The sequence below is a fragment of the Enhydra lutris genome, unplaced genomic scaffold (genome assembly GCF_002288905.1).
Source record: "Enhydra lutris kenyoni isolate GAN:26980312 unplaced genomic scaffold, ASM228890v2 scaffoldscaffold4, whole genome shotgun sequence".
Lineage (NCBI taxonomy): Eukaryota > Metazoa > Chordata > Mammalia > Carnivora > Mustelidae > Enhydra > Enhydra lutris.
In genome coordinates, this window is record NW_019154088.1 from 776,701 (window position 1) to 790,087 (window position 13,387).

The following is a 13,387-nucleotide window of genomic DNA, read 5'->3' on the forward strand; positions in this document are numbered from 1 at the left end:
TGTCTCTGACTACAGTCTTTAGTTTAAAATCTAACTTATCTGATATGAGAATCGCTACCCCAGCCTTCTTTTGAGGCCCATTGGCATGAAAGATGCTTCTCCATCCCTTCACTTTCAGTCTGGGTGTATCTTTATGTTCAAAATGTGTCTCTTGTAGACAACATATGGATGGGTCCTGTCGTTTTATCCAGTCTGCAACCCTGTGCCATTTTATGGGCGCATTTAGGCCATTCACATTGAGAGTGATTATTGATAGATATGTTTTTATTGACATCGTGTTACCTTTGAAGTCTTTCTTTCTGTAGATTGTCTCTATATTTCTGTTCAATGCTATTCTTAGGATTTTTCCTCTTTATATAGAACCCCCCTTAATATTTCCTGCAGTGTTGGCTTGGTGGTTGCATAGTCTTTTATCTCTCCATCCATTTTGAATGTCAGTCTTGCTGGATAAAGTATTCTTGGCTGCATGTTCTTCTCATTTAATGCCCTGAATATATCTTGCCAGCCCTTTCTGGCTTGCCAGGTCTCTGTGGACAGGTCTGACATTATTCTGATGGGCTTTCCTCTGTAAGTAAGGAGCCTCTTTGTCCTAGAGGCTTTCAAGAGATTATACCTACAATTATGATTCCTCAATTTGACTATCAGGTGCCTTGATGTTTTTCTGGAATCTATCATCTTGGGTGGTGACCGTTCGGCATCTAGTACATGAACACTGGTTCCATTCGCGAGATTGGGAAAATTTTCATGAAGTACTTGTTTCACTATATCTTCTAGACTTCTTTCTTTCTCCTCCCCTTCAGGGATTCCAATAATTCTGATGTTGGAACGTTTCATGGCATCATTTATTTCCCTGATTCTGTTTTCATGGTTTCTAAGCTGTTTGTTCCAGGCTTCCTCTTGATCCTTTCTATCTGTTTGTCCTCCAGATCACTAATTCTATCTTCTGTCTCAGTTACCCTAGCTTTGAGAGAATTTAGATTAGATTGGAACTCATTGAGAGCATTGTGAACGTCAGCCCTGGTAGCTTTCAGCTCTGCCCTAACATTGTGAACATCCTGTCTGGTCGCTTTCAGCTCGGCCCTAATCAATTCTGTTTGGTCATCCATGGCTTTCTCCAATCTAGCTATTGCCTGGCTAATTGTTAGCCTGAATTCTCTTTCTGACATATTGTCTATGTTGATAGCCGTTAGCTCTGTTGCAGAAGGTCCATCCTCTGTATTTTTCTTCTGTTGGGCATTCCTCCTCCTAGTCATTTTGGTGAGAGATGACTGAACAGATGTAGCTGGTTGTATCAACCGTGGTGCAGTCTGGGTGCACCCTGGAACACTTCTGAGCAATCAGGATTCCCCACCGAATGAGAGAAAAAAGAATAGAAAAAGAAAAAAAAAAAAAAAAAGGAGAGAGGGAGAGAGAGAGAGGAAAGAAAGGGAAGATGAAAGAGAAGGTTCAGCCCAAATGGGCCCCAAGGTAAGATTTATGAGGTATACAAACAAAAACAGACAAACAAAAAGACTGATTAAAGTATATAACAAAAGAAAAAAAGATATATGCAAATAAAGGAAGAACCTTGTCAAAAAGAACCCCAAGTGTAAGATTTATATACTATCAGGACAAACACAAAAACACAGAAACACTGGTGGAAGGAAAAGATGGGAGAGTGGTTATAAATTCTCAGTGTGGGTGAGGAAGGTTGTTTTGATTCTTCCTGGATGTATCTTGATATCTTTGTTAAGGGACTCAACTTTCCTAGGCTAAAGGGGGATTAAAAATTGGTTTACCTATAGGGGTAGTATTGATTGGGGAAAGGAGATTACTTTGAAGTTTAACTGTATATGAATATTAGAAAATAAAAATAAAAAAGGAATAAACTAGACTAAACTAAGCTAAAATTAAAAAAATATTCAAAAAATAGAAATGCAAAAGAAAAACACAGGTGTATGTATCAAAAAGTTCAGGTTAGAAGGTTATTATGGCATTTGATGTACTGGACAGCTCGCTGTGATGGTAAATAGGTTAAAAAATTATCTATATAAAAAAATGAGTCAGAATAGTGGGAACAAATTAAAAATAAAAGTTGTCCTATGAAGTTGTGGTGGTAGTTCTCTTGTAGTCTTTTTTTTTTTTTTCTTTCCTGGTTGGTTTTCTGGGGGAGGGGCCTGCCTGCCACGTGAGTTTTCAGTCAATGATGTTCCCTGAGTTAAGTCCTCCAGTCCCCTTCAAGGGGATGGGCTCTGAGGAAACCAGTTTTTTCAGGCTTTTGTTCTCTGGAGATTTTTATGTTTGTTCAGCCTTTTTTTTTTTTTTCCTCTCGCCTTGAATGCTTTTGATGGTTTTTGTAGGTTTAGAGGAAAGCAAACTGCACCCTGACCTCCCTCTCAGAGAGAAGCCTCAGTCTGTTCTTCTGTGGGTGTTGCAGAGCCCATATAAATCCCCCCTTGGCCGCTGGCAGAGCAGGTTCAGAGTCGTGGTCCCTGGGGACCAGGATCTTCTGCTGCAGCTGTTTGGGCAGCTCCAGACTGCCAGAGAGGTTCCAAGCAGCGATCACACACTGAGATTTTCCCGCTGGACCGGGCTGGGAGTGCCTGGTCTTTCTGGGTCTAAGAGTGCCCGGCTTGCTCGCACCTCTTTCAGGGGAGGCTGTGGGTCACGCATGGGTCTCAGGCTCTGAGAACGGGGCGCAGGTCCGAAAGCACCAGGCTGGGCCTTCGCGCACCTCTCTCAGGGGAGAGTTTGGGGCGCGCGCCTTAGGCTGTGAAACAATGGTGCATGTCAAAGAGCGCCGGCTGGGCCTTTGTACCTCTCTCATGGGAGGATGAGGGGCACGCGCATCTCAGGCTCTGTAGCAGGGCTCGCTCGTTCTGCTGTCTGGCGTGGCTCCCATCCCCTCACAGGGGCCAGAACCCATGCAATCTAAGGCGCGCTGGCGGCTCAGGGACCAAGACCTGGTTTCTCCACCGCACTCTCTCTGGCTCAGCGCCAGGGGAGGCTGTCAATATGTGCCCAAATTAATACCCATCACTGCATGCCTTTAAAATTTTTTTTTACATTTTTTTTTTTTTTTACAATCACAAAAGGTTGAATCTACAGAAGACAATTATTTATTTCATGAATAAGGTTTGGTAAGTTGCCAGTGGGTTGCGGAATGCCTTAAATTATAGGATACAGGCCAAGGAAATAAGTGTTCTAGGTGAAAGAAGCTAAAATAGTTTTAAAGCAATACTTTTAATCTTAAGTATGTTAACATTTAATTGTAGGTACATTAACTAAACATCCAGATAGTGAACACCAACAATGTGTCACACATTTTTGCTTCTTAGTTTTCTATATATGATTTCAGTTAATTTTCATGCTGAAGTAACTATCAGCATTATCCATATTATTAGTATCTAAGTGTAGGAAAGAAACTGAAGCCCTAAGATCTATAGTCACTTACTAATGTCACACAGATAGTGGAATTTGTGCCTTTTAAATTTTGATAGTTTTTGTCAAAATGTCCTCTATAGCTGTTGTAACAATTTACGTTTTACTAGCAAAGGAAGAGCTTGGTGTTTACACCAACATCATGTTTAATCTTTCTCAATTTTTGTATTTCTCTAATTCTGAATAAAATAGAATGTCATTTTAGATATTGAAAACATCTGTTTTTTTCATACATTTGTCACTTTTTCTTATGTGCTGATGCTATTTTCTTCTTGATCTGTAGACATATATATATACATATATATATGGATTAATATATGTATTAAGCTATTAATCTTTTGTCTATAATTGATGTTCCCAACATTAAATTTCTGGAGGGCAGAAATTTAATCTTGACCAGAAAAATAAGGCCAATTTGTTGTTGTTGAAAGGATAATAGAAAACTGTAGCTTTTGCCATAGAGTTATAACCTTGTGTAATTTGTAAGGTTAACTACAAATGAAAAATTAGAGGCTGAATTATCCCTATTGAAAATAAGGGAAGAGATTTTCTGCCCCCCCTTTTTTTCCTTGAGCATTGACTTTAGAAACTTATAAATTGTTTTTCTGTCTTTGAAATGTATGTAAAAATTTAAAACATCTAAATGAGCCTCTTTTTTTTTATTACGTTCAGTTAGCCAACATATAGTACACCATTTCTTTTTGATGTAGTGTTTAATGACTCATTAGCTGCATATAACACACAGTGCTCATCACAACACATGCCCTCCTTAATACCTATCACCTGGCTACCCCAGCCCACCACCTCCCTCCCTTCTATAACCTTCAGTTTGTTTCCTGGAATTCAGAGTTTGTCATGGTATGTCTTCCTCTCTGATTTCTTTCCTTTCAGTTTTCCCTCCCCTTCCCCTATGGTCCTCCATGCTGTTCTTTATGTTTCACATATGAGTGAAGCCGTATGATAATTGTCTTTCTCTCCTTGATTTATTTCACTTAGCATAATCCCTGCTAGTTCCATCCTTGTCAGTGCAAATGATAGGTATTCATCTTTCCTGATGGCTGAGTAATACTCTGTTGTATATATGAACCACATCTTCTAAATGAGCTTCTTGCCCGATTTTGACTCAGGAATGTCTCTGTCAAGGACCTAGGAAGTCTCACTGAAACGTAATCATCAGAGGGGTAGTGCCTCAATCTCCCAGTTTCTGTGGGGGTATAGGAGCCTAGCTTTGGTGGCCTATCTTCCAATCTACAAAACTATCTCAGGTAGTATAAATAGACTTATTTTTCCTTTGTAGGAAGCCAATTGGCAAACACATAGGGCCATCCCAATTATGAGGTGAATCTAGGATGAACCATGTATGACAAAGGGTGCTGTCCAGTCTTTCTTGAGCACTAATAGTTATTTATCTTGAGAACATGTATGTAAATGGGTTGTATCTGGTTGGCTACAAAAAGGAAAGATATTTCTTTATGTATTTGCCATCTCTTAGCAGATTGCTATGATACACATATTCCCTTGCTTTAATGCTTATTCAATAATAAAACTGTTTTATACTGTTCTACCACTGTGGAGAGGTTTTCTGACTTGGCAGGAGATGTTTTTAATTCTATTTCTCCAACAAACTCCATTATCACTCTAGTACTTTACCATTTGTAAAATTAGGGAGATGGAGTGCACCTTTGAGATCCCTTATAGCCCCATTAAATCTAGGAAATAAACTGTCTGGTGTATAAAGTTAAAAAACAATACAGATAATTTTCTGAGTGATGTGAGTTGTCTTTTTAACTAAGAAATTAAAAACAGGAGCACCTGGTGGCTCAGTTGGCGAAGCATCTGCTTTTGGCTGGGGCCATGATCACAGGGTCCTGGGATCGAACACCATATTAAGCTTCTTGATGAGCAGGAAGCTTGCTTCTTCCTCTCCCTCCCCTACTGCTCCCCCTGCTTGTACTTGCGTGCTCTCTCACTATCAAATAAATAAATAAAATCTTAAAAAAGAAAAACAGATTCTATCCCCAAATCTTTTAAACCAAGACTTATTTTTAGGTTCCCAATAATTTCTTCATAGCATGTTTCATATCTTTGTTCCTCAGACTATATATTACAGGGTTGATAAGTGGAGTTACTATGGAATAAAACAAAGTTACCATCTTCTGTATCCCAGCTTCACGCTCAGATGTTGGGCTCACATACATGACCATCACTGAGCCATAGAACAGTGAAACTACAGCCAGGTGGGACCCACAGGTAGAGAAAGCTTTTCTTCGTCCAGCTGCTGAAGGGACCCTCAACACAGCTCTCAGGACCAGAGCATAGGACCCCATGATAAAGAGAAAGGGAATAATTAAGAGCAGAGAACTTAAGGTGGAGCTAGTTAACTCTATTACAGGGGCTCTAGTACAGGTGAGGGCCAGCAGGGGACCTGGATCACACAGGAAGTGGTCAATGATCCTGGATCCACAGAACGACATTTGGGAGATGATGATGATGGGAATCAAGAATCAAAAGAAACCAAGTATCCAGCAGGTGACCACAAGATTGGTGCAGAGACGTCCTGTCATAGTGGTTGGATAATGTAGAGGCCGGCAGATGGCAAGGTACCGATCAAATGCCATAATAGCCAAGAAAAAGCATTCTGTAGAACCCAAGGAGAAGAAAAAGTAGAACTGGAGAAAGCACCCAGAGAAGGAGATGACCTTGGTGTCAGAGAGGAAGTTGGCTAACATGTTGGGGACAGTGGAGGTGACATAGCAGATCTCTAGGAAGGAGAAGTTGGCGAGCAAGATGTACATGGGAGTGTGGAGTTTCTGATCCCAGTACACAGCACAGATAATAGATCCATTGCCCGTGAGGGTCAGGAGGTAGACAACAGAGAAGAGCAGAAAGAGGAGGATCTGCCCTTGCTTGGGGCAAGGGAAACCCAGAAGGATGAAGCCAGTGATGGTGCTGGAGGTGTTGGGGGTGTCGGAGATTTTCATGGGTCTGGGAGCTGTGAAAAAACCATCACATTATTGAATATCTGTGTAGATGGGGACCCAGATATGTATCAAAACCACCTGTGGAATGTGATAAACACTTATATCTCAGTAATTGCTATTTTTGTCTAATCCTGAAATACTGTTCTAGTTTAGTTGTTGGATTGAAAGCCACAAGAAGCAGGTGAATATCAGTGGATAGAGACGTTTCTTTATTGTAAAATATATGCCAAAACATGCTTAATACATAGATTAACTTTAATATTATACATAAACCTCTGTAGTAACTACCCCTGAGGTCAAGAAATAGACTATCATTTGCACCCTAGAATCTTCCCTCATATTCCATCCCAATCAGTAGCTTCTGCCTCTCTGTTCTTCCAACTGTAACGTTCTCCTTTCCTAATGGTAATGACTTCCTTGTTTTTCTTTATTTTAATAACTAAGTATGCTTCCCTATAGGGACGTATTTGGTTTTGCTTATTTTTGTACTTTACATAAATGGAATTATACTTTTGGCTGGCTCCTTTTGTTTAAAAGTAGGTTTGAGAAATTAATATTATTGCATTCTCTGTAGTTTCCCCATTTTTACATCTCTATATTATTACATTCAATGAATAAACCACCACTATGAATTATGTCCACTTTGGAGCTATCAGGAATAATTCTACTATTATTACATTCTATGAATGAACCACCAGTATGAATTATGTCCACTTTGGAGCTATCAGGAATAATTTTACTATGAATATATAGTTCATTTTCTTGGCTCACACTTGCACTCATTTCTATAGGCTGGACCATAGACTGTGTGTATCTTCAACTTTATAAACTAAACAGTGTTCCATCATTGTTGTGCCTTTTTTCACTTCCATTGGCTGTATATGAAGGCTCTGATTGTCTATGTTCTTTTCTAATGTTAAGGTCAATGTGTACCAGGGCCTGGGGAATGCTATATAGACTGTGTTTTAACGGCTTCACCCTTTTTTGTTTTTTGTTTTTTTTCCTGGTGATACTGGACAGAATAGTTGTCTTCTTGTCAGTATTTTTTATTCCAGAGTAGGTGGTTATATTGAAATTGTCCTACAGTAGTCCAGCAGTGAGGAAAAAAAAGAAAAGAAAACCGTTCCCAAACGTGATTTTTGAGAACATTGTAATGCATGATGTAATTTACAGCCACATCTGGGAAGTTTGTTGTCCATCTTACATGACCACTGAGTCTTGTGATCAGCCTTGTAACTTAACTACGGCATTCTTTTCCATGCCTACTTTTCTGATATGACTCTCCCAAGAGAAAATTCTTTGAAGTGGCTCACTCAGAAGTATCTTCCTGAAAAGGAACTTTTTCATAGGCTTGAAATTAGTTTGTGTAAGCTAGTTTACCAGAAGTAATTGGGAATTATCATAGTGTTTTGCATTTAGGCAGCTGTTAATAAACACTCATAAAATGAATGAATAATGTACTTTTCTCAGTTCCCAGAAGGAGATCACACCAACAGAGCTACTTGTAGGCAAAACTGACTCCGATTGTGTGGCCTCGGAGCAGCGACACGTGGGACTATTGGCATCACTTTTCTTGTTTTGAGGGAGTTAACAAACTCACTTATTCTATTTGGGAATGCTTCGGGAGTAAACATTCGAATTGTAGGAAATAGCTGCAGCTCACCTCTGTTAATATAGTTCCCCAGCCATCTAAGGCAGATACAGTTGAGGGATAGGATGAGCATTAATGTGGTTTTGTAGGAAGAAGTCCTTGATGGTTTGGGATGGGGATATGACTCTACAAAATTTTCTGTTTTGTAGAAATGTTCTATTTCTATTCTAGTGATAAGAACTGTGGAACCTGATACTATTGCTCTAATGTTAAGGTACATGTAGAAGGAAACTTGAAAAGAAGAGAAAACTAATATTTTTTGCTCCCTTCTAGTGACTGCTTGGGAGTACCTCAAGGCAGAATGAGCTTGGATGTTCATACATTTGCATAATGGCTTTATGTTTTTCTGAGTTAAAAAAAAAAAAACAATACAAATAACCCTACCCTCAATCCTGGGTCTCGGGTTATGTCAGCCTCTGTGAATGGGGGATGCCTGAGGAACATGAAAAATATCCATTTGCATTATGTGGAATGTAGTATCAGTTAATCAAATTATTTCTGAGAGTTGGCATAGTTATCCAAGGAGTCTGACAGTGGTCTGTTGGAGTATTCAAAAAGAGTTAGAGTTCTCTGAATAAAGTGACAGAAGGTGTCAGAGGACAAGTAGTTGATGATAGTATATTTTTGTGTTGATTCGAGAGGAAGATCTGTGATAGGGGACCAGCAAAACTGAGTAGCAGTTTGGAACTTGTAAACTGTGTACGAAAGCTTCCCTCTCTGAGCCACATCTATTTCTGGATTTTACATGATTTTCATGACATGGGGAACTCATGTGCCCAAGAAAATTTCCCAGGATCCTGCTAGTTTATGTCTTATATTCCAGTGGGTGTTTTAGTGCCTTAGCTGTGGGAGGAACAGGTTCTGGTTCTTGTACCATAGACTTACACTTTCTAAATGCCCTTTCTTCTCTGATTTTAAGAACATGTGACTTGGAATGAGGTTAAGTTTCAGATACCAAGTATTCATCTTTTGAAGGCAAACTTAAACCAGACATAAAATAACTAGTATACATTTGCATTACTTTACCCTATTCTCATTGAGGAAGAACATTTTCAGAATGTAGTCTTTTCTGAAGCAACCATTTTTCCAAATGCCCTGTTCTTTGAATGGGGCTGTTAACAAATGTTGAAGCTATGACAAGACATGACCGCTGATGAATGGAAGGAGGGACTTGAAATAAAATTTGCTTTAACATGTGAGAGCCGCTTATGGACTCTAAATTCCGTAAAGTTAAAAAAGGTCCTTTTTAGGCGTAACAGTTTTAGTACCAACTCAGAGAAGTCATTCAGTTTTCACTAGGTCAAAATAATTTATCAAGAATTGTGGTTGGGGCCTTTCTTTCTTCCTTTTTCTTTTTATTCTCTCTCTCTCTCTTTTAAAGTAGGCACCATGCCCAACATGGGGCTCGAACCATGTTGATGAGATGGAGACCTAAGCTGAGATCAAGAGTCAGATGCTTACCAAACTGAGCCAGCCAGGCACCCCTTCGGTTGGGGCATTTTTAATCAAAGTGCTTTGCAGGATGTTTCTAAGGTTATTTTTTGTAATAACCACTTTGTCCATCACCTGAAAATATTTTCAGCACTTTGAATGGCTTGATGTTCAAGAACTTACTTTTCCTGGCCTAGTCTAATATTGCTTCTCTTCCTTTCTTTTACCCCTCACATCCAATTCATCAGCAAGATGTTTCTGCTTCTGAACTATGACTCATGTCAGACACTTCTCTTTGTCTTCATTGTTGTCTCCCAAGTTCAAATAGCCCTCCTTCCTTCCCTGGACTTCTGCAGCACCACCTAACAGAACTCCTTGCTTCTGCTTTTGTTCCTCTACCCTCCGTTTTCTAAGCAGCAGCATATTACTTCTTAAAGACATAAAAACCAATCATGTTAGACTTTTGAGTAAAACCATTCCCTCTCAGAGCAGCTCTGTGTCAGGAAGTCTCACAAAGCTGCTCTAGAAAACAGGAATGGCCATCACCGTTTTATACTCAATCTAATATGTTTAACAGGTCTGTACTGCTACTCACCTTTTATCACTTAGCTCTTCTGTACAGAAGAAACTATGATGTTTACCTGCCGCAAGTCTGAGCAGGACCTGTCAAAACAAAGCAAAACAAAACAAAACAAAACAAAGCAAAACAAAACTGGTTATTCCTGCAGCGTCAACTGCAGAGGGCGCTGTGAATGTCAGTGTGTTTATGACCCCAGGTCAGTTAGTGGACTGAGTTAATACACAACAGTTGCTGACTTGTTAAATTAGTCTACCTGGGAAAGGTTAAGATGGACTGAGTGAGTGAGTGAGCCAGGTCATGTGATACACAGTTCAAGGAAGATATTTCCTGACCATGGTATATGGTGTGTCTGTGGGTTGGCCCTCTCTCCACAGCCAGTCTGGAGATGACTCACGACAGCTCAGTTCCCTCTAGCTAGTTTGTGTAGTTTCACTGAGGGTGCTGTCACATCTGTAATACTGGGTAATCTAGAAAATACTGAAGAGTAAGGATAATTTTGCTGATTGGGATGAGTGATAAGCAGCTGTGCATAATGGGAAAAAGCACTATATTTAGGGTCAAGAGCTTTTTAAATGAGCCATAGGAAATTAATACTCAGTTTCTTTATTGATAAATTGGGCCTAATACTGTCCTTTAAAAAAAAAGATTTTGTTTATTTATTTATTTATTTATTTTAGTTTCAGCATAACAGTATTCCTTGTTTTTGCACCACACCCAGTGCTCCATGCAATCCGTGCCCTCTCTAATACCCATCACCTGGTTCCCCCAACCTCCCACCCCCGCCCCTTCAAAACCCTCAGATAAAAAAAAAAAAAAAAACCCTCAGATTGTTTGTCGGAGTCCATAGTCTCTCAAGATTTTATTTATTTATTTGACACAGAGATAGAGAGTACAAGTAGGCAGAGGGTGGGAGAAACAGGATCTCTGCTGAGCAGGGAGCTGATGGGGGACTCAATCCCAGGACCCTGGGATCATGACCTGAGCCAAAGGCAGCCACTTAACTGACTGAGCCGCCTAGGCACGCAATAATGCCCTTCCTAAAGGGCTGTAGTAAAGATTACTGGATGAGATAAATGTCTGTAGCAGTACCTTGACCCGTGACTGACCCATAAAAGCTTAAGAACTAACTGGCTGTGGCTAGAAGCTTGTAGATTATGACTTTGGCTCTTCTAAATACTTCATAACCTCTTTACCTGTATCAGCAAGGGGAATTCCAAACTGAAGCTTCTGAAAAGCTGCTTTTTTCATTTCCTTAGAGAGATGGCAGTGACCAGAGAGGAGAAAAGAAGTGGAAGTGGTTTGTGGAAGGATGAAGGGGTTATAAACAGAGTCTGTCAGGAAGTAACCCAGTTTTTTTGATCTTTGAGGATCCATTTACTGCTTCTGAAAGGAAAACAGTGTCAAGAGACATCTTTCTGCTCATTATGCCCTTCCCTTGGGGGTCTACCTTAATTTCTCTGTGTGTGTGTTTGTGTGTCCTATACAAGTTGAAGTATTGTCTTTGTTTTAATCTCATATAGATAGAATGATATATTAACAAATCAATTAATTGTGTCATTAATTAGCTAACCCACAAATCTATCTCTAATTTCCCTAAGTGTGCCCCTTTTAAATTCCTACCTTCTATCCTTTCCTGACATCACTCCCCAGGTAACCACTGATCTATCTCTTACTGCAGATGTTTGCACTTTTCATATGTATATATGTATATGTATCATACCTTACTTTTTTTTTTTTTTTGGTTTAGTTTCTTTCACTCAGCACAAGTATTTTGAGATACATCCATGTTGTCGTATCTGTCGAGGCATTATTTCTTTTTCTTGCTGAGTCATATTCTGTTGTATAGACAGACAGGAATTTGCTCATGTGTTTGGGCTTTTGATGGATGTTGGGGTCACTTCCAATTTTGTGTCATTATAAATAAAACTGCTAGGAACATTTATGTGTAAGAGTTTGTATGTCACATGCTTTTTTCTCCTAGGTAAGTAGCTAGGGGTGTAACAGTTTTATGAAATGGTAGACATATACTTAACATTTTAAGAAACTGGCAAACTGTTTTCCAAAGTACTTGTACCATTTTACATTCACACTAGCAGTGTATGAAAGCTCTGGTTCCTTTATATCACCACCAACATTGGTATAGTTGTTCTTTTTAATTGTAGTGATTCTGGTATATATATGGTGGTAGCACATCGTGGTTTTAATTTGTAATTCCTTAATGAGAAGTGATGTTGAATAGATTTTCATTTGTTTATATTCCATTTGTATATGTTCTGTTCTGTGTGTGCTCAAATATTTTTCCATATTTTTATTGAGCTATTTGCTTTATTATTATTGATTTTTTAAAATTTTATTTATTTATTTATTTATTTAAAATTTCTTTTCAGCGTAACAGTATTCATTGTTTTTGCACCACACACAGTGCTCCATGCAATACGTGCCCTCTCTAATACCCACCACCTGGCTCCCCCGAACCTCCCATTCCCCGCCCCTTCAAAACCCTCAGGTTGTTTTTCAGAGTCCGCAGTCTCTCATGGTTCACCTCCCCTTCCAATTTCCCTCACGTCCTTTCTCCTCTCCCTCTCCCCATGTCCTCCATGTTATTTGTTATGCTCCACAAATAAGTGAAACCATATGATAATTGACTCTCTCTGCCTGACTTATTTCACTGAGCATAATCTCTTCCAGTCCCGTCCATGTTCCTACAAAAGTTGGATATTCATCCTTTCTGAGGGAGGCATAATACTCCATAGCGTATATGGACCACATCTTCCTTATCCATTCATCCGTTGAAGGGCATCTTGGTTCTTTCCACAGTTTGGCGACTGTGGCCATTGCTGCTATAAACATTGGGGTACAGATGGCCCTTCTTTTCACTACATCTGTATCTTTGGGGTAAATCCCCAGTAGTGCAATGGCAGAGTCATAGGGAAGCTCTGTTTTTAATTTCTTGAGGAATCTCCACACTGTTCTCCAAAGTGGCTGCACCAACTTGCATTCCCACCAACAGTGTAAGAGGGTTCCCCTTTCTCCACATCCTCTCTAACACATGTTGTTTCTTGCTAATTTTCGCCATTCTAACTGATGTAAGGTGATATCTCAATGTGGTTTGATTTTGAATTTTGAGTGTTTTTGTTTTTTAAAAATGTATTCCAGATGCAACTCCTCCAATAGATATAAGCTCTGCTAATATTTCCTCCTAGTCTGTGGCTTGTCTTTTCATTCACTTGATAGTGTCTTTCCAAGAGCAGATATTTTTAAATTTGGTGGAGTCCAGGTTAGGAATTTGTTGTTTTATGCATCATGCTTTTGGTGTTGTATTTG

The 13,387-nt window shown here is 39.5% G+C and overlaps 1 protein-coding gene across 1 annotated transcript; it reads right to left on the bottom strand.

The window, feature by feature from the left end:
* Positions 1–5,465: 5,465 nt before the first annotated feature.
* LOC111162430 (olfactory receptor 11G2-like) lies at positions 5,466–6,413 on the bottom strand. The gene is given in 1 exon segment (XM_022526843.1): positions 5,466–6,413. A coding segment is annotated over 1 exon segment (936 nt). The 5' UTR covers positions 6,402–6,413.
* Positions 6,414–13,387: the final 6,974 nt, after the last annotated feature.